At 34.6% G+C, this 22613-nt stretch overlaps 1 protein-coding gene across 2 annotated transcripts; it reads right to left on the reverse strand.

Annotated features, from left to right (window-relative positions):
• Positions 1-1025: 1025 nt before the first annotated feature.
• On the reverse strand, positions 1026-22018 carry LOC107891601 (inactive protein RESTRICTED TEV MOVEMENT 2). Of its 2 annotated transcripts, XM_016816451.2 has the most exons (4): positions 21036-22018; positions 20737-20957; positions 20460-20649; positions 1026-1636 (listed from the first exon to the last, which is right to left on the reverse strand). In XM_016816451.2, the coding sequence occupies exons 3-4, from the start codon at positions 20476-20478 to the stop codon at positions 1122-1124; spliced, it is 534 nt and encodes a 177-aa protein (XP_016671940.1). In that variant the 5' UTR covers positions 20479-20649; positions 20737-20957; positions 21036-22018; the 3' UTR covers positions 1026-1121. The 2 variants fall into 2 exon arrangements, with proteins under 2 accessions (XP_016671940.1, XP_016671936.1); XM_016816447.2 differs by lacking the exons at positions 20460-20649; positions 20737-20957; positions 21036-22018 and adding an exon at positions 1734-2073.
• Positions 22019-22613: the final 595 nt, after the last annotated feature.

The raw sequence follows: 22613 nt of genomic DNA on the forward strand, positions 1-22613 counted from the left end.
TGATATATTTTTAATTTTATTTTAAGTTTAAAGATAACTTTATAAGTTTTAAATTTAGTTTTTAATTGTGATGCTATTTTTAATTTTTAATTTTTAATTTAATAACTGCTCAATTTATTGTATAATTTAGTTAATGCAATTATATTTTGCATGTATATAATATTTATAACTATGCTATATGAATTTTAAATTATATTGTTATTAAATATTATATAAAATCAAATAAAGACCGAATCAAGAATTATTATAAAATAAAAACACAAGTCAAAAAAACAAAATATAAAAATTGCTGGACATAAGTTGGAAACTGTAGTTGATTAGATGAAAAAAAATTTAAAAATATTTTTTATTTGATTCCATTTCCCAAAATGCATTTCATAGTTATGACCATTAGGTAGCTTTTAATTTATGATCATTTATCATAGCATATAATATATGCTTTAACTTTTTAAATCTATTTATTTTAATAATAATAATAATTTACTAATACATTTTCAATCCGTCCATCGCTCAAAAATAATATAGTTTATACTAAACTAGTATTCAGTTGACACATACCACTAAAACAATAATAATTATATTTAATATAATCTTAAGTTAACTTATTTATTGCAGTGATAAAATGAATTGAGCTCCTTAAAGAAATTTTAATTTTAATTTTAAAAATAATATTATTAAGAGAAACAACATAATAAATCCACCTAAAATATTTAAAAAAACACACACTCACGTCAACCTAAAATCATATGTTGAAATCAAAATGGTTTTCTTTTCAATGCAATAAAAAAAAAAGTAATGACAAGTTTTCAACATTTCAAAGTTGTAATGTTTTAAGTTTTTGGAAGATCCATCGTACATCCCTCTTACAGTTAAAGGATTCCATTAAAATTTTCGAGAATTCAAGTTTTGATGATTAAGGTGCACAATAAAAGATTTTAATCACAACTGCCTTCCATTTTTTGACAAATTCTCATAATGCTAACCAATAAATCACTGTGAGGCGAATTAACATGTTAAGATAATCCTTTTAATTTAATTTGAGCTTTGTTCCATTCAGCAATCACAGGTTGTTTTGCATCAGTTACATGGAAAACGAATCAATTCAAAGGATTTGGGTAGTGCTAAACATTCATAATCATGGGATCATAAAGCTTGAATGCATAAAGTAACACAATAAACAGCAGTGCCGCCACCGTCAAACTTGCCCCAATCTTCATTGCTGTTTTGCTCTCCATTTTAAGCTTTGAAATAAACCATTTGGGGCGAGCTTGGGGCGATATAGCATTCTCGGTAGGGGCACCTGTAGCACCCTCGCCGGCAGCCTCTCTACTTTGGCTAATGTTGTTCTCTTGCTTTAGTTTTCCTTTGTCTTCAACCGGCGGCAACGACGATGCTGACTCCCCACGCTGCGTTGGTGTAAGTGAATCCTGTTGCGAATAAGCGATTTTCTTTGGTATTGTTATATAAAGAAAACCGGAACTGAACCTTGCACGGATTTCGCTCGCTTTGCAGTCTTTGGGAATGGTGAATTCCTTGCGGAATCGGGTCCATTTACTTCCTTCGAGGGGCCGTTCGCCGGAAACGGTTAGGACGTTGTTGCTGCCGAAGTGAACTTTCAGCTGGTCCTTTCTAAAATCTGATAAAATAGAATAGAAAGGATGAAATGTAACATTGAATAACAAACAAAGAGAGTTAAACAAAGGCATGCATGCAATATATATATATTAAATTACGTTTGACATGAAACTCGATAGTGTCCTGAGCTTCTCCTTCTTTGTATTGGCAATCAGGCTCTAAATCTTGGTAAGAACGGGACATATTGCAAAAGAAACAAAAAAATTAAGCAAGTTTTGAAAGAAATAGTACTGTTTGTTTGTGGAAGTAAAGGAAGACAGGTTCAATACATATATGCATAAAGTCGAGTAACATGCTTAATTATATAAGAAACAGTTGCTTAATTAATATGCTATATTTCTTTCTGGGTTTCCTAGAAGAATCATTCCTTTTTCAAATTCTAAGCATTTGGTTTTGCTTTCCTACTTTACACCATCTTCCTTGTTTCTCTTTTCCTAATCATATATGTTGTCCTCCCTTTATACTTCATCCCTTTTCTGCTTCTTTGGTTTTCTCCGTCGGTTTTAGATATGACACGAATACAATATTAAATTTCAAATTTATTAAATTCCTCAAACATTTTAATAAAAACACAAAAATCTAAACAATTATTTCTTAATATTTTGCAATTTTATGAGTTTTTAATTTGTGTTTGTATACTATATTAATACCGACTACATCAGTCGATACGTACCATTTTGGTCCTAAATTGATCTCAAATCTTTTATGTTCTATTTCGATTAAAATTTTATATTTTGGCCAATATCGGGACATATTGGTTGGTACAATTTTTTTTAAAAAAAATTCTTAATCATTTTAATTTTTCTATAATTACATTTAAAATTAATAGTTATTAAATTAAATTATTAAACTTGTTTAACAATTTTAAAATTTATATGTAAAATATATTTATATGAATATAATTTAGATATACTTACATATATATAATATATAATTTATTTTTACCAAAATAATATATATTTGATTAAAAAATTAAAAATTAGATTATAAATATATATGTAACAAAAATATTTAAAAGTATCGATAAACTTGAAATAATACACTGAAATATGTTGATACTAGTATTGGTAGCAGTATAGTATTGACTACCTTGATTTATATAAATTTAAATTAGAGCAATTCATTTGAAGGTTTTTTTATAAATGCAATTAATTTAAATTTAAAAATCATTGCTTTCATCCTTTTCAATTTTACAAATTATTTGAAGTTAAAAACAATGAAAGCGACGTTATATTATTCTCTAATTTATACATATTTTTATTTTGCAAAATTTTATATTTTACATTTTCAACCAATCATATTTTTGCTGAATGTTTTTCATTTTTCGATAAATAAAAATGAAAATTACCTCTCGTAATGAAATTCTTTTATAAAGTTTAAACCACATTCATGTTAATATTATTTTTTCTTATTATAAGCCTATATTATGTACCGATATTTTAATCTCACAAAGCCACATCTCAACCCTCTACGGATAGATTGTACAATATCATTTTCTTATGAATATCAAAATAAAGTTTGGAATAAAAAATATAATTTTTTTATAAAATAAATAAATGAATAAAAAGCAATTTGGGCCATATTTTCCAAACTCTAAATATTCAGCATAGGCTGGAAACTCTTTCCGTTTTTTTCTCCTTAATTTCAAACATCATAATGCAAAAATAAAAATGCAAGAAATCGGTTTTCCTCTAATCTTTTGATCACTTCTCACTTTCACGAGATCGAAAGTGTTGCTAAAAAGCCTATTTTATGGCTCTTTTCAAAACAAGAGACATAGGCAATTTTGATCACGTGTCATCGGGAGTGGCAAGGTGTATCTCAAATACCATGAATAATGAGTTGACTGCAGATTATACGGAAGAGGAAATTATTGAAGCTCTGAACGGAATAGGTCCGACAAAGGCTTCGAGGGTGAATGGCTTACCAACTCTCTTTTTCCAAAAATTTTGACATATTGTTGGTAAGAAAGCCTATTTGTTATACCTCGATATTCTTAATAGAGGAAATTCACTAGAGGATCTTAATAGAATCAATATTATGTTAATTTCAAAAGTTGCCCACCCTACTAATCTCACAAATTTCTGTCCTATAAGCCTTTGCATGGTGATCTACAAAATAATTGCAAAAATCATTACTAATGGCCTTCAAAAGGTACTTGAATGTTGTATTGATGATGCGCAAAGCGCTTTTGTGCCAGGCAGGTTAATCACTGATAATATTCTTTTGGCTTACGAGGTGCTACATCTTACAAGAAAAAGGACAAGGGTTTTCTAGCTCTGAAATTGGACATGAGTTAGGCTTACGATTGTGTGGAATAACCGTTCTTAAAAAATATGATGTTGAAAATGGGGTTAGCAAGTTCTTAGGTTGATCTCATAATGCACTATATTAGTTCAGTGTCATATTCTATTATCATTAATGGAAAAATAAGAATGAGTTTCAAACCTACTAGAGGAGTACGGCAAGGTGACCCATTGAGTCCATATTTATTTTTGTTGACAAGGGAAGATAGATTACTCAAGAGTGCAACAGTATACTGGAGAGGACCTCAGATTTCACATTTGATATTTGCAAATGATTGTATTCCTTCTGGAGAGGCAAATGAAATGGGGCATCTATCATTAAAAACATTCTTCGTGAATATGAAGCTTGCTCGGGTCAAAGTGTTAATTTTGAAAAATCTACTGTTTTTTTCAATTCTAATGTTACTAATAAGAATAATCTCCTTGTCTCTTAGATTCTTAGTCTTAGGTGCTCAAAAGATCCAAAGAAGTACCTGAGGTTACCGAATATGGTGGGTCGGGGCAAAAGATTGGCTTTTCAAGGATTGAAAGATCCAATGAAAAACAAAATTAGCAGTTGGAGCATCAAACATCTCTTACAAAGGGGTAGAAAAGTATTTATCAAATCAGTCTTACAAGCAATTCTCACGTACTCGATGTTATGCCTTATAATGCCGAAATTTTTTTTTTGGAGTTGGAAAACATTATTGAGAGTTTTTTGTTGCAAAAAAGTCAAGGAAAGCATGGGATACACTGGTGTAAATGGTGTAATCTGTATGCTCTTAAAGAAGATGGGAGTATGGGTTTTAGGAGTTTATGTAACATCCCGAAATAGGGCCTAGTCGGAATAGTGGTTTTGGGACCACAAATCTAACATCAAAATATTTATTTTATGATTATTATGAGGCATAGAATATGGGTAAATACATATCTTAAAGTTTCATGAAGAATTTCTAAGTATAAGATATCCAATTGGAAATCAAGGACTAAATTGAATAAATGGAAAAAAATTTGGATTCTAAAAGCAATTTGTATGAAATTGCTTTAGATTATGAATTAGAAGGTCTTGGAGAGTAAATTTCCCAAATTCTAAATTTTTGGACAAAAATGGGCTTGCATGGATGAACCCAAATAGGGTCTATCCCGGTTGAGGTTGATAAAGGAGATTCGATGGATAAACCCTGATTGATATGTGTAATGAGATCCTGCATGTGTTGCAGTAAGGGTTTAGCCCGGACGGGTAATCCATTGATCTCAATTATGAAAAGGATCTATCCCAGACGGGTGTTCCTTGAATGATAGAGCCTCCCGAAGAATATATGTGCATTACGGATTTAGCCCGGACGGGTAATCTGAATTGGGTCTGAATTTAGCCTGAATAGGTAATTCAGATCCGAACTCATTAAGGGTGTTTTCGCTATAAAGGATTTAGCCTGGTCTGGAAATCCCGACATCACCTTACGAGTTCATATAATGGGGGATTTAGCCTAGACTGGTAATCCCGCCATATAATGTGAGGTTCGCGGGAATGCATATATGGAATGATCATTCGTATGAATTGAAGGATAATGGGTATTCCATCGAGATTTCCTAGAAACTCAATGATATTAACATTGGATATACATATATGAATGAAATGTTGAATGATGAGCTTATCTAGTTAAATTTCATGATACATAATTATGTGACTAACTCAGTGATTGAGTGCATGTGATAGGAAATCATTTCATAATGGATGATTTCATGTACTCGGTAAGTTTACTTTCCGGTTATTTGAGCTTACTAGGCATGAAAATGCTTACCCCCTCTCTTTTCCCTGTTTTACAGAGCTCGAGGACTCATAAAGATTAGAAGATGATTGGAGAAGCAACACACTATCAACTAGCCAAGCTTTAGTATAAAGACATTTCTATTTTGTTAATGGCATGTATAGGGCTTTAAGTATTTTGTCATATGTGTCATTTAAATTGCCAAATGAAGGCATGTAAAGATGCATTCATCTTTTTGTATATGGTCATGAAAATTGGCTTAATTTAAGTAGGCTATAACCTACGATTTTATGCATGGTTTTAATTACAAATGATGGGTTGCTATCAATTTGCAATGAGTCACATTAACGAGCCAATTTTGGATGGATTAATGTAATATGGAAACCCATGACACTAAAGGGGAAATAACCATTTATGTATAAAACCAATGATATGAGGTTTTCATACAACTATTTTCATTAAGATAATTTACAAATGCAAAATTATGTTTTCTCTCAAACTTGGTAACTACTAAGCACATGTAGTAGAAGGGGGTGACTCGAGGCTTGGAAAATAGCCTATTAAGGTTCACATGGTTAAACACATGGTTCCCTTCTGCAGACGTGTGTTATGACCGTGTGTCCCCTGCACTTAAAATTTTAGCTCAAAGTTGTACATGGGTAGGCCACACGGGGGTGCGCCATGGCCGTGTTAAAATGACAGTTTCATCCACGGGCAGACAACACGGGCGTGTTCCATGGCCGTGTTGATAAGTCAGTGTTGCCCACGGTTGAAGGGCATGGGCGTGCCCCAAGATACACGGGGATGTGAATCCACACGGCCCACCTACAAGGGCGTGTGTCCCTTTATGTTAAGGAAAATTTTCTGAGGAGCCCAAGATTAATTGAATGTGCCCGTATTTGTCCCGTATTGCCTTCCGATATGTTATAGGTCTCGAAGGCCTATACAAGGGATGAGATGTTCATGATTGAAAAGTTTAAAATTCAAATGAAATTTAGTGACCCGAGTTAGAATATTGAAAGTGTAAAATTCTGGTCATGCCTCGAGCCCTGTCTCGGTGTTGGATACGGGTTAAGGGTGTTACATTTATTGGTATTAGAGTTACAGTTTAGTCAGTTCTAAGACTACCGTAGAGGATGTTAACATTCGTTATACATGCCATTATTCGAGTGTTGATAGTGTGACGTCTCCTAATTGTTTAAATTGATTTGAATATAATAAATATCTTTCAATCAAGCACAAGATGAGTCCGAGGGAGCCGAGAGCCATGCTCCAGCTTCCGTACAACGAGCTGTATTTAGTAGTAGTAGAAGGCTGGTGTCAAAAGGCCAAGAAGAGGCCCGAGTTGCCTTCTTTAATGTGATGGATGAATGGTTTGGGGATTATCTAAGAAATCGCCCCAATATTCTGAGACCTCCCCTACCTCCTAACCAACCTGATGAGGACGTGCCACGAGGTATGGCACCGGTGAGAATCGGTAAAGCCCCTGTAGATAAGCTTAGGAAGTATGGGGCTGATGAATTTAGAGCGAAAGTTGATGATGACACTGAAAGAGTCGAGTTCTGGCTCGAAAATACTACGCGGGTGCTAGATGATTTGTCATGCACACCGGAGAAATGTTTGAAGTGTGCTGTGTCCCTTTTGAAGGACACTGCATACAATTGGTGGAATACTGTATCCTCGGTAGTGCCGAAAGAGAATATTACTTGAGATTTCTTCCAAGCAGAGTTTAGGAAAAATATATTAGCAACGATTTTTGGACTCGAAGAAAAAGGAGTTCTTGGAACTCAAACAAGGGAACAAGACTGAGCGGAATACGTGAGAGAGTTCGTACAACTAAGTCAGTACGCAACTGAATGGGTCCAAACTGAATCAGAAATGTGTAAACGCTTCGAGGAAGGTCTGAATGAGGACATCAAGTTGTTGATTGGGATCTTGGAAATACGGGAGTTTGCCGCATTGGCCGATCAAGCCAAGAAGGCCGAGGAACTTAATAATGAAAGGAAACAAGCTAAGAGAGAGGCTCGAGCTGCGAGCAAGAGGCCTAGTGGTAAAATACTCGTTCTCCACAAAGAAAGCTAGGAGCCAGCATGAAGGCTCCACTTCGTCAGTGGGATATTCGGCTAGGTCGAGAAGCTCTAAGCAAAAAGGTCAAAAGTCTTCCTCCCCAATGGTGACTAGTGTGGGGAGTGTAGATGACCAAAAGCCAAGGTGTAAGAATTACAACAAATTTCATTTCGGGAAGTGTCGAATGAAGAGCGGCACATATTTTAGATGTGGCTCTCTTGATCATTTCCTCAGAGACTGCCTAGAGCGAGTTGAAAAAGAAGTGGATGTAACCCCCGAAATCGAGTACTCTTATTCCACGAGGTAGACCTCTGAGATACCCAGGGAGTGCTAGTAGCAGTTGATTCGTGACTAAAGAACCTGTAAAACCAGAGGTTCGAGCCCCAACAATAACGTATGCGATACGTGCTTGAGAGGAAGCCGCTATTCCTGATGTTATTACGGGTACTTTTTCTCTTTTTAATATAAGTGTTATTGCTTTAATTGACCCGGGGTCGACGCATTCTTATATCTGCATGAGATTGGCGTCTACTATAAACGTACCTGTGGAACCTACGGAGCTCATCATTAGAGTGTCGAACCCACTAGGCAAGTCGATTCTAGTTGATAAAGTCTGTAAGAATTGTCCTTTAACGATTCAAGGTTGTTGTTTCCCGGCTAACCTTATGTTGTTACCATTTGATGAATTTGATGTAATACTTGGTATGGATTGGTTAGCCCTTCATGATGTAACAGTGAATTGTGGCAGTAAGTATATTAAGTTAAAATGCCCGGATGGTAAGATTCTACAGATCGAATCAAGAGAATTGAGTTCGCCGCCGGTTGTAATCACAGCAATGGTTGCCCAGAGGTATATGAGGAAAGGTTATGAAGCCTACCTTGCACTTGTGATGAACACTAAGGAAATTGCATTGAAGATTGAGTCTGTGCCGATAGTATGTGAGTATCCAGATGTGTTTCTAGAGGAATTACTCGGATTACCTCCTGAAAGGGAGATAGATTTTGGTATTGAGTTGGTGTCAGGGACGACTCTCATTTCTATTGCTCCGTACAGAATGGTACCTACTGAGTTGAAGGAGTTAAAAACACAATTGTAAGAGTTGACAGATAAAGGATTCGCAAGCCCAAGTTTTTCACCTTGGGGTGCCCCCGTGTTGTTCGTAAATAAGAAAGATGGTTCGATGAGGCTATGTATCGATTATCGACAACTGAACAAGGTGACTATTAAGAATAAGTATCCTTTTCCAAAGATCAATGATTTGTTCGACCAGTTGAGATGAGCCACCGTGTTCTCCAAGATAGACTTGAGGTCTGGCTATTATCAGCTGCGAGTTAAAGACTCGGATGTACCCAAGATAGCTTTCAGAACGAGGTATGGCCATTATGAATTTCTTGTCATGCCGTTTGGGCTGACGAATGCACCGACTGTGTTTATGGATCTAATGAATAGGATCTTTCGGCCATATTTGGATAAGTTTGTTGTTGTGTTTATTGACGACATTTTCATCTACTCTAAAGATGAAACAAAGCATGTGAAACACCTGAGAATTGTGTTGCAGACCTTGCAGGAAAAGCAACTGTATGCTAAGTTTAGCAAGAGTGAGTTTTAGCTCCAGGAAGTTGGATTTTTGGGTCATATAGTTTCGGGTGAAGGCATCCGAGTTGATCCAAGTAAGATTTCTACAATTGTTGAATGGAAACCGCCTAAGAATGTAACCAAGGTTAGAAGCTTTTTAGGCTTAGCCGGTTATTACCGAAGGTTTGTAAAAGGATTTTCCATGATAGCGACTCCGATAACGAAGCTGCTATAGAAAGACGTTAAGTTTGAATGGACAGAGAAGTGTCAACGAAGTTTTGAGAAATTAAAAACATTATTGACCGAAACTCCTCTTTTAGTGCTACCTGAACCGGGAAAAGAATTTGTGGTCTACAGTGATGCATCCTTAAACAGATTGGGGTGTGTGCTTATGCAAGATGGCAAGGTGATAGCCTATGCTTCATGGCAATTGAAGCCTTATAAGAAGAATTATCCAACCTAAGATTTAGAGTTTGTCGTTATTGTTTTTACCTTGAAAATTTGGAGGCATTATTTGTATAGCGAGACTTGCCATATATTCACGGACCACAAGAGTTTGAAATACTTGATGACTCAGAAAGAATTAAATTTGAGATAGCGGAGATGGTTAGAACTAATTAAGGATTATGATTTGATTATTGACTATCACCCGAAAAGGGAGAATGTGGTCGCCGATGCACTGAGTAAAAAATCTTTGTTTGTCTTGAGAGCCATGGATACCCGTTTGACATTGCTTGATGATGGTTCAATTCTGACCGAGCTGGAGGCTAGGCCAACATTTCTGCAGGAAATTCATTATGCTCAATTTAATGATGATGACTTGCAAGCAAAAAGGCTCAATGTGAGTCTGGTATTGAGTTCGAATTCCGAATTAGTCCTGATGGATGTTTGATGTTCAGAGATAGGGTTTGTGTACCCAAAGACAATGAACTTATTCAAAAAATTTTGCAAGAAGCACATAACAGTCGTTTGTCAGTTCTCCCGGGAAGTACCAAGATGTACAACGATTTAAAGAAGATGTACTGGTGGAATGGTATGAAAAGAGATGTTTCTGAATTTGTATCGAAATGCTTAGTATGTCATCAAGTTAAAGCTGAACATCAGGTACCTTCAGGTTTGTTACAGCCTATAATGGTCCTCGAATGGAAGTGGGGCAGAGTTACCATGGACTTTGTGACAGGATTACCTTTGACTCCGAAAAATAAAGATGTCATATGGGTTATAGTGGACAAATTGATAAATTCGGCTCATTTTATCCCGATAATGACGGATTATTCCCTTGATAGATTAGCCGATTTGTACGTTTCTGAGATAGTAAGATTGCACGAAGTACCACTGTCGATTATTTCGGACAAAGACCCGAGGTTCACTTCGAGATTCTGGAAAAGGTTACAAGAAGCCTTGGGTACAAAGTTGAGTTTTAGTACGATTTTTCACCCTCAGACCAATGGTCAGTCTGAGCGAATGATTCAGATTCTCGAGGACATGTTGCGTTGTTACATCCTCGAATTTCAGGGTACTTGGGAAAAATACTTGCCATTGGTAGAGTTTGCCTACAACAATAGTTTCCAAACAAGTTTGAAGATGGCGTCTTATGAGGCCTTGTATGGTAGGAAGTGTCGAACTCTATTGTACTGGACAGAACTTAAGAAAAATTGGATTCATGGAGTTGTTCTGATTAAAGAAACTGAAGAAAAAGTTAAAGTGATACAGGATTGTTTAAAAGCGGTATCAGATAGGAAAAAGTCTTATGCTGACCTAAAAAGAAAGGAAATTGAGTTCCAAGTTGGAGATAGAGTATTTTTGAAAGTATCTCCATGGAAAAAGGTATTAAGATTTGGTCGAAAAGTAAACTGAGTCCACGATTTATCGGACCGTACGAGATCACCGAAAGAGTTGGACCGTTAGCTTATCGTTTGGCGTTGCCACCCGAACTGGAAAAGATTCATGATGTGTTTCATTTATCTATGTTAAAGAGATACCGATCAGACCCCTCTCATGTGATTTCACTGATTGAAATTGAAATTCGACCGGACATGACTTATGGAGAGAAACCAGTTAAGATATTGGCTCGTGAAGTTAAACAGTTGATAAATAAAGATGTGGCTATTGTAAAAGTTTTATGGCATCGACATGGTGTAGAAGAGGCCACATAGGAGCCGGAAGAAACCATAAGAAGTCAATATCCGAATCTGTTTTCTGGTAAGACTTTTGAGGACGAAAGTCCCTAAGAGGGGAGAAATGTAACATCCCGAAATAGGGCCTAGTCGAAATAATGGTCTCAAGACCACAAATCCGACATCAAAATATTTATTTTATGATTATTCTGAGGCGTAGAATATGGGTATATGCATGTGTTAAAGTTTCATGAAGGATTTCTAAGTATAAGATGTCCAATTGGAAATCAGAGACTAAATTGAATAAATGGCAAAAATTTGGATTCTAAAAGTAATTTGTATGAAATTGCTTTAGATTATGAATTAGAAGGTCTTGGACAGTAAATTGCCCAAATTCTAAATGTTTGGACAAAAATAGGCTTGCATGGATAAAATTTTAAAGAAAGGGTATGAGGGCATTTTGGTCATTAGGCTTTTTTATGAAATAAAATGGGAAAAATGAACCAAAATCAGCTCATTTTCTCCTTCATCCAGTGAAAACTTCAAGGGTCACCATAGTTAGGGTTTTCAAGCTTTCCAAGCTAAATAGTAAGTGCTCCCAAGCCTCGTTTTTCATGTTCTCTGTATTTTTAAAATCCCGGTAGCTTGCTCTTTCCATTTCTACCCATATTTCATGCTAGGGTTTATGTTCAAAAATTTACCCATGAATGAGTTATTGGTATTTTGATGGATTATGGAGGAATATGAAAGATAAATGTGTGTTAAACATCTTTTCCAAGTTGGCTTTCATGAGAAACCCTTATAGGGACTATTTTACAAAAGATGTAAATGTGTGGTAGAAATGAGGAAAATAATGAAATATGTGGGTTGCCATAAGAGAGAAAAATGTTCGATTAGGCTTGGGTAAGATAGAAATTACATGTGTTTCATTACACGAGCCTAGGGACTAAATCGTAAAAAAATGTCGAAGGTTAGGGGCAAAACGATCATTTGGACCAGGGGTAGATATTAAACTTGAAATATATAATTGGGGGTATTAAAGAATTAATTTTGCTATTATAGACCCCGAGGAACAAATTTCGAAGGTTGATCATGGTAAACGCAAAGTTTCGGAATAATCGAAACACAAACCCGAAAAGAATTTCAGGTAAGTTCGAATAACTTAAAGTAAACCCCTAATATGCATAATTGAATGATTTATGAATGCATGGTGATTGCATTTATTATTAGTATAAAACATCATTGAAATGCATATTGATGGTAACATGTGAAAGATGTCTCGGTTGAGGTTGGTAAAGGAGATTCGATGGATAAACCCTAATTGATATGTGTAACGTGATCCTGCATGTGTTGCAGTAAGGATTTAGCCCAAACGGGTAATCCATTGATCTCAATTATGAAAAGGATCTAGCCCAGACGGGTGTTCCTTGAATGATTGAGCCTCCCGAAGAATATATGTGCATTACGGATTTAGCTCAGACGGGTAATCTAAATTGGGTCTGAATTTAGCCTGAACTGGTAATTCAGATCCGAGCTCATTAAGGGTGTTTGTCGCTATAAGGGATTTAGCCTGGACTGGTAATCCCGACATCACTTTACGAGTTCATATAATGGGGGATTTAGCCTGGACTGGTAATCCCGCCATATAATGTGAGGTTCGCAGGAGTACATATATGGAATGATCATTCGTATGAATTGACGGATAATGGGTATTCCATTAAGATTTCCTAGAAACTCAACGAGATTAACATGAAATATATATATATGAATGAAAAGTTGAATGATGATCTCATCTAGTTAAATTTCATGATACATAATTATGTGACTAACTCAGTGATTGAGTGCATGTGATAGGAAATCATTTCATAATGGATGATTTCATGAATTAAGTATGGATGTATGCTAATTACTCGGTAAGTTTACTTTCCGGTTATTCGAGCTTACTAAGCATGAAAATGCTTACCCCTTCTCTTTTCCCTGTTTTACAGAGCTCGAGGACTCATAAAGATTAGAAGATGATTGGAGAAGCAACACACTATCAACTAGCCAAGCTTTGGTATAAAGACATTTCTATTTTGTTAATGGCATGTATAGGGCTTTAAGTATTTTGTCATATGTGTCATTTGAATTGCCAAATGAAAGCATGTAAAGATACATTCAACTTTTTGTATATGGCCATGAAAATTGGCTTAATTTAAGTAGGCTATGACCTACAATTTTATGCATGGTTTTAATTACAAATGATGGGTTGCTATCAATTTGCAATGAGTCACATTAACGAGCCAACTTCGGATGGATTAATGTAATATGGGAACCCATGACACTAAAGGGGAAATAACCATTTATGTATGAAACCAATGATATGAGGTTTTCATACAACTATTTTAATTAAGATTATTTACAAATGTAAAATTATGTTTTCTCTCAAACTTGGTAACTACTAAGCACAAGTAATAAAAGGGGGTGACTAAAGGCTTGGAAAATAGCCTATTAAGGTTCACATGGTTAGACATACGGGCATGAGTCTAAGCCGTATGTGACACACGGTTCCCTCCTACGGGCGTGTGTTATAACCATGTGTCCCCTGCACTTAAAATTTTAGCTCAAAGTTGTACACAGATAGGCCACACGGGCGTGCGCCATGGCCGTGTTAAAATGACAGTTTCGTCCACGGGTAGGCAACACGGGCGTGTTCCATGGCCATGTTGATAAGTCAGTGTTGCCCACGGTTGAAGGGCATGGGCGTGCCCTAAGATACACGGGCGTGTGAGTCCACACGGCCCACCTACACGAGCGTGTGTCCCTTTATGTTAAGGAAAATTTTCTGAGGAGCCCAAGATTAATCAAATGTGCCCGTATTTGTCCCGTATTGCCTTCCGATATGTTATAGGTCTCGAAGGCCTATATAAGGGATGAGATGTTCATGATTGAAAAGTTTAAAATTCAAATGAAATTTTTTGACCCAAGTTAGAATATTGAAAGTGTAAAGTTCCGATAATGCCTGGAATAGTTTGTGGCTGATTTCTTAAATTCAATGTAAGGAAATTTACCTTCTTATACCTGGAATAGTTTGTGGGCTGCAAAGGGCATTCTTAAGGTAGGGCTATGTTGGTGGATTAGTAATGGTACAAAATTCTCGATTTGGGATGACACTTGGGTGCTTGGAAATGTGGATTTCAAAGTACAACATGTTGTTAACAATTCAGGTATAAACACAGTAGTTGAGCTAATGATCTTAATACAAGGAGGTGGAAAGTAGAACTAATAAAAGGTACATTTAATAAGACACATGCAAAGAGAATCATCTGTATTCCCCTTTCGCGTATCCTACATAAAGATCACCTGGTATGGCGAGGAGAGGCTACGAGTGAGTACTCTGTCCGCAACATACACAAACTACTTTTACAAGGGTTACAAGAGTCTACGCCTACTGAGAATCCAACCAAATATACCACTTTTTAAAAAAATTGTGGTCACTAGACCGACCCTCCAAAATTAAAATTACAAATTGGATAAGTTCTCTAAATTTCCTGCCTACTTTCAGCAATCTACAATATAGAAGACTAGTTGGTTTTGCTAATTTCCCTAGATGTATTAATGGAGCAGAATCTCTAGAGCATGTGTTTCGAGATTGTTCTAACACAACAGAGATTTGAAAGCAATTAAATTTTACCTGGGCTATGTAAATCCCACCATACTTATCTAAAAGGCTATTATGCACATTAAATGGCCAACCATGACAAGATTAGTGCAAGTCACATGTCAAAACTTAGGATCAAAGAATAGTCATCCTTGCTCACAAATACCTATTTTTGGTTTTAGGAGTTTTTCTTCTGCAACATTCTACCTCTATACCAAATACCTCTCACCTTTTTTCTTCCAACGACTCTCAACACCCCCATACAATGTAACTTAAAATCTAAGCTTGTTAGGTTGTGAGTAACTTGATATAGCTAAGGTTTTCTATGAAAATTTGGTGATTTTTAGCTTAGAAGAACTTTAATGGTGAAGAAGGATGAAATTGTAAAAGAAAAAGACTTTCCCTTTTAGTGGATGATGGTTGCATGTAAACTTGACCATGGGTCAGGCTACCCGTCGAGGCCCAAAGGCTCGCTCGAAAAGTGAGAGGATTTGGGCAAAAATATAGGCCCAGAAAATGGGCTTAGACAAAAAATAATGCACGTTTTCTAAATGGTCTAGGCCTCGGGTAAGATTTTTTTGGCTTGACTCGGCCCGAATTTACCTAAATTTTTCACTGCTATTTTGTTGTTGTTTGCTACCATTTTATGTTGTTTTGTTGTCATTTTACTATTATATTGCTACTATTTTGTTGTTATTATTTGGATATTATATAACTCTTGTTTTATTATTAACATTGTTACTATTTTAGAGGTATTTGCTTACTAAGTTGTAACTATCTTAATGTTATTCAATTATAAAGAATTTTTTTTAATGTATTTTCAATTGGTTGGAAAATATTTATTTTAATATTTTTAGTGTATTTGATATATTATATTTTTAAAATCTGTTTTTATATAAAAAATAATATAAAAATAATATAGGCAGGCCAGATCAAATCGAGTTTAGCATTTTTTTTATCTAGGTCAGGCTTAGACAAAATTGTAAACCCATTTTTCAAATCGGACCAGACCTGAACCTAAAAACGAACCTAAAATTTCATATTGACTTGGTCCGACCCATGATTAGTGATAAAGAATGAGGTGGATAAATGTGGAAGCGGATCGTAAAGTTTGTCAAAGTTGTGGATTTGGCTTAGGGCTCTAGACGTTCAGAAAGAAACGTGGATTTTGACACAACCTGAAATGAAATCGAATCCAAGTAAGATAAAACAATTAAAATAAATAACTAAAATAAAATAATAAATCAAATATTAGAATAATAAGGAAGCAAATAAAGAAGATAAATGAAAAGATAGAACGTGGCATGTAGAAGTCCTAAAAAGCCTTGGAAACACGAAAAATCCACAACCTCCTTCAAGCGGCGCTAATTTCCCCTCTAAGAAAGAAAATTTGGTAAGAAAAAGTTTGAAGATAATTCCCACAATCTAAAAAGATTGTTAAAACTCTTCTAAAAGAAACTTAAGAGAAATTCTTTAAAAAAAGAAAACTCAAAAAGAATTTAAAAACTTAAAAGAGAAGTTGAATAATGAATGTTATGAATTGTATACAATGCAAATGCCTATATATAGGCTAGTTAAATAAATCTAAATAAAACTAGAATCCTAATTTAATCTAAACAAGAAGTAGTTTCAAACTAAACTTTCTTATTAACATAAAACTCCTAAATAACTTAAAAATATTTAATAATTATAAAAAATTAGAATAAATTAATAATAAAATAATAAAAGCTGATAAATAAAATATTGGGCTCGTATAATGAAAATTAAGTCTAAAACCCGAGCCCAATATGATTTAAACTCGAATTAAAAGCTTGAAACTTGCAATTCCCGTCATAATCCCGTTCAGAAATTCTGCTCACGCAGTCTTCACTAAAACAGTCATAACTTGAGCTCTCGAACTCAAAATCGAGTGATTTAAAATGCTTTTCAAAGCTAAAATATATATTTTCAGACGCCATGAAGACATCTCAACCCAGAAATGCCAGGATCCCATCCAAAAAGTCGTTGCAAGTTTGTTGGTTTTCCAAGCCTGAAAATTGGCAACTTTGGTGATTTGAACTTAATAAATTTCACCCCAACTATACATTTATTATGCTCCCTTTCCTCAAAAAGATTTGTCATCGAATCTTATCTTTGATTGAATTTTGATTTGATTTACTTAGCTTTTGACATTGTTATTGGGCCTTGAAGTAGTACGAACCCATCACATTCATGGGTCTAATGACATGTAAGAAGAAGATGAAATGCGGAGAAGTTTCTCCACTTTTTTTTATCTAAAATATCTAAATTAAATAATAAAATAATAAAATAAATTAAATAAGATATTACAACACAATATCTATAAAATCTATCCATCATTTTATAATTTATGTCTTAAGATTTATTATCTATTTCTCATGAAATTCTTATGTAGATAATTCATGTCAATATTTATTTTATATAATAATATAAAATAAATTATTATAACATGATAAAAATATCGATCCATCAAATTCTATTGCTAGGATCAATTCATCAATTTCTTATAACACTCAATGGTTGAAATCATGACAACAATTTCACTATTTTTTATTTAAAATTTCAATAATTGTCTTTATCACTTGTTGATAATTACACTCTATGTCCTCGTACATTTTTCACTAATTCAATGTAATTCTTTTATACTTTAAATTTTACACTTTAACCCCAACGTATTAGTTTTTTTAACTTTTTCTCTTATCTTCTATTACCTTCTTTATTAATACAAATAATTCATATTTTATTTATTAGGAAAAACTTGACTTGTATTTTCCCAAAGTAACATGATTATGACCAAAGAAGTTTTGAGGACGTTACATTATCAGTCCGTCTAATGGTTTAATTAGTTTATTGTAATAAAAAATTTTGAAAAGAAAAGAAAATAAGGTAAAAATTTAGAAAATAAGAAAAATGTAGAAGGATTGTAAAAATTTTATAAACACATTTAAATAAAAATAATATTGTAAATTAACAAATAGACCATAACCCAAAACTCAATTTTTGTGCTAAAAAAGAGATACAAGAAATCTCGCCTTTGGTGGAGGGACGGCGGAAGAAGCAGATCTAAAGGCTTGATGGGGGAGGGTGCCTAGGTGGGGGTGGGCCACGGGTTAGATATTTAGTAGTTTATTATTATTATTATTATTATTATTATTATTATTATTATTATTATTTCATTTATTTTTATTTTTATTATTGGGCTGAATTCAAAAAATTGGGCTTTTGAAAATTGGGTCGAGGCTTCTTACCTGGCTTAGCCCAGCCTGAAGAAGCTCAATTTTTTACTGATTATTTTGGTCTGTAGTTCAACTGCGATTTTTCTCGGTTCTCAATCCAAATGATTCTTTTTCTAGTTTCCAGACTGATTATCTGCCTAATTTCAAACATCTTTGCAAATAATAATCAATATCTTATATATATATATTTAATTTCATCAAATTTTATTTTATTCTTCTAATTTTTAAATTTTATGTTTTGATTCTTTTCCACATTTTTACATTCACAATTTTTTAGATTGTTTGCTTTTATTTGACTCATTTTCATATTTCTATAAATAATTCCTTGTGTTCAATCTTAAAATCGTGCGAAATGCATTACACCTGCTACTTATACAATCTTTTATTTGGACAAAAAGTAATCAAAACATATATTTAAAAGATTTTAACAAATAGTAAAAAAACTGTGGGCAAAACAAAATAAGAATATCATGGATGGTACTTCATTATCCGGGGCAAAGAAAAAATGCAACATATGTTGATGGTAAATGATAAGTTTCATCAATATGTTAAGGGCTTAATCCTTAATAAAGAAAAAACATTATAGCATATTGATAATAAATTTTATCACAGTTAAGCACAACATATCTAGGGTGATTGTAAGTACCTATAATGAAAAGAAAACAAACTCTGAAAGATTCAAAACAGCAGGCAAAATCATCAAAAGAACTGAGTATCCACCATACTAGAGATGACTACGACACATCCATCCTTAAAAACTTACAAAAACAAGACTACTTACATAAGCAAAATTAAAACTTGTACAAAACAAAACAAAAAACTTTAACCATTTTCATGAGAAAAAGGAAGACTTATTAAACAATAAGAAATAATAAAAAAATCATATAAAATTTAAGACAATACGAGTCTAAACAAATAAATAAAACCATTTATTATTTTCAAATACTGTCAACACAAAAAAGATAAAAAAATAAAAATTAAAAAACAACAACAACAACTAAGAACCGCCAATTGCATATCAAGAAACTAAATAAATCAAAACAAACTCATAAAATTATTTATTATTTCAAAATAGGCTCAAAACATAAATGGATAAAAAAATAATATCCATCATTTGAATATCAACTAAACTAATATCAAAATTAAATAAAAAGCCAAAAAAACTACACCATTCGAATGTGAACAAACACTATAAGAAATTAATAATATATCCCATTTAGTTGTAAAGAGTAAAACATAGATTTAGCTGTCAATGCAATTTTTAGTATCCCTCCCTACCATACAAAATTACAAAATATTATCACATGGATTAGTTCTTTGACCTCAATGCATACCAATATGTTTGAAGCCTAGACCTAGTATTGTTTAATTATTATTATTATTGGCAAAAAAGAAAAAAAAGAAAGGTCTGATTCAGCGCTCACTAAGACCAGCATTTATCACACACATATATTTTAAAATACAAAGAATCACTTGGGATTTTGGCAATTGTCTATATTACCTTTTTAGATTTTACCCTTTTACCCTTTTATTATTTTATTTTGTTCTGTTTTTGAGTGACCAAATAATTGTGAATCGAATGGACTATATTTAACCTCATAATTTCTAAATTCTAAACGATAATCTTAATAATAAAGCTTGTGAAAAGCTCATCATTTTATTCCCTATATCTGTTTTACGATTTATATTCGGGGTTTGTGATTATCTCTTTCAATGATATTCTTTTCGAAGTTCAAACTCATATTTTCTTTTCGAAATACAATGTGTTTTATCACTACACTCAACACTTTGGTTCAACAAAAGTTTTTCAAGATCAAACCACTAGTTCATCGATCTAACCACTTCAACCAGGTTTTTAGCTTGTTCAATCAGTTCGTACCAATTCTCGATATAACTAATTTAAAGCCACTAATCGAACTGATCCCTCGTTCAATTCCCAATCCAACCGGTTCGATCGACTGATCTAGTTCAAACAGCATTGGTTCAAACCCTCCCTCATTAATCACTATTAGCTAGGTTGGTTAGTAACAGTTTCCATCTAGTTGTACTCAAGTTCTTAATCAATCAAGCATTCTTCTCAAGGTTTATTCATAGAAAAGAGTGTGTTTATTCTTACTTTGTGTAAATTCTTTCATGGTATCAGTTGCCCTTTCTTGGGGTGTTTTCCGCTGTACTCAATGGCTGCAACTTCGCCTGATGTATCCACCAATGACGCGATGTCTCCAAAAACCTCTGCTCTTGTTCACAGTTATCATCGCCATGTTTTTCTAATAGAGAAAGGCCTTCCCGCGTTGTTCAATTCTTTCCTAAACATGACATAGTAAAGCTTACGAAAATAATTTTGTCCAATGGCAATTTCAACTAAAGCTAATTATTGATGGATATGCTCTTACCGATTATGGCAATGGTACTATTTTGATCTAGTCCCGATTCATGCCGGATCAAGAAGGAAAGTTAATCTCTAACGTGGACTTTGTAGCTTATCATCAACAAGATAAGCTATTTGCCTCTTGGCTCTTATCCACGGTTAGTGGCAATCTTTTGTCGTGTTTTACAGGTGCTAACACCACCCATGACATTTGGAGCAAGAAGTGCCACTTGTTTGCGGCAAATTCTAGTGCCAAGATTTCTTGGTTAAAACATGAGCTTCATTCATTAAAGAAAGGGCACATGATAGTAAAGGAATATTTACCCAAGATTAAGAGTACCCGTGATCTCCTTAATGCTTATGGCCATCTCGTCTCCGCTAATAAGCAAGTCGATATATTCCTTGCTGGTTTTTCGATAGAATTTGATTCGGTCCATACTTTTGCGAGTCCATACTTTTGCGACTTTTTCACCAGAACCTTTAACGATGAATCACCTTGTGGATATATTGTTAGAGTGTGAAAGTCGACAGCGAAGGTTTGTTTCAGAGATCCCTCTCAAGGGATTTGACTATGGCTCCTCTGACAATTTTGGTATTTGAGTCTTGGTCAACAAGCTTGTTCTCTCATAATGGTCGTAGTTCTCAATGCAGTCGTGGCCGAAGCAATCGTGGTCTCCCTCAGTGTCAGATTTGCAGTCGTCTTAGACATCTAGCTCAACGATGATATTATAGGTTCGACGATTCGGTTGATGGTCCTCCGACGTTGCTCTTTCATCTTTTGCCTTCGTCTCCCTTGTGGTGTCCTGAAAGGGTTTTGATGGCTATCCCGAACCCTATTCCATTCTCTGCTTATGAAATTTTTGGTCCATCGCCTTATAGGTCTTTACTCTATAGCATGTTCATTGGGCCCTACTATTTAGTCATCCCATCTACTTCAGTCCATCAGGTGTCTCACTTGTCCCATTCGAATGGGCAACTATAATATGGGCATACATCTGTTGTTGGATCTGTTGCTGGGCCCGTGTTTGGATCTGCCCATTTTGATCGATTGGTCCTACTACTAATAATTTCACATATGGTTCTACATCTGTTGCTATACCTGGGTTTCGGTCTCGGTCTACCGCATATACTTCGGCTGGGCCTGCTTCTAGGTCTACTATTTTTGGGTCACCTAATACTCCTATTCATTCTGCCAGGCCTGCTTTGCACAATGAGATTTTTGTTGGGCCATCTATTTTTTTGCCACATGCCTCTCCTGAAAAGTCTATTTTGTACCCCGACTCCAGTGCCACTAAACATGTATGTCAAGAAGCCTCTACCTTGAATAATTCGACTGAATATTCAAGTAAAATTCATCTACTTATGGGTAATGATATGTGTGCTCATATTGTGAGTATGAGTCCTAGCATGATTTCTACTTCTCGTAAACTGTTGCATTTAACAAATGTGTTACATGTAATTAAGATTCGAAAAAATTTGCTTTCGATTTTTCAATTTGCTCGAGATTGTAATGCCCCAAAATTCTTATTTTTGTTTCTGTTAAAATGTGACACAAAATCTGTATCTGCTTCAGTGGTTAAGTGTTCTGGGAGAGTGTGATGGGTCCCAAGTTCAAGCCCCATCTTTGACAAATTTTGGTATTTTTCTGACTCAAGCCTTATACTTGTTCAACGGGCTTATATTAAGTTAGTGGTAAAACATATCAGAATAGGCCTGCTAGTCTGGTGGTTAAGTTGAGTGTTAATTTGCTGAAGGTATTATGTTTGAATCCCTGCGCGAGCCTGGGAGGTTATTTTTGCTTATTTGACCGAGAGAGTTTCGGTCAAACAGGAATTCTGAAGAGGTAGGTGTTAGTGGGTTAGTGGAGAGATTTGAGGAATGGGGGAGTTAGTTTGGTATTAT

The sequence above is a fragment of the Gossypium hirsutum genome, chromosome A11 (genome assembly GCF_007990345.1).
Source record: "Gossypium hirsutum isolate 1008001.06 chromosome A11, Gossypium_hirsutum_v2.1, whole genome shotgun sequence".
NCBI lineage: Eukaryota > Viridiplantae > Streptophyta > Magnoliopsida > Malvales > Malvaceae > Gossypium > Gossypium hirsutum.

What these genes read in the sequence shown, in the direction of transcription:
- LOC107891601 (XM_016816447.2), bottom strand. Translation starts at nt 1,818, where the DNA reads ATGTCCCGTTCTTACCAAGATTTAGAGCCTGATTGCCAATACAAAGAA. An exon ending in TATCGAGTTTCATGTCAAAC is followed by an intron (nt 1,637 to 1,733) that starts GTAATTTAATAT and finishes CTATTTTATCAG; the next exon opens with ATTTTAGAAAGGACCAGCTG.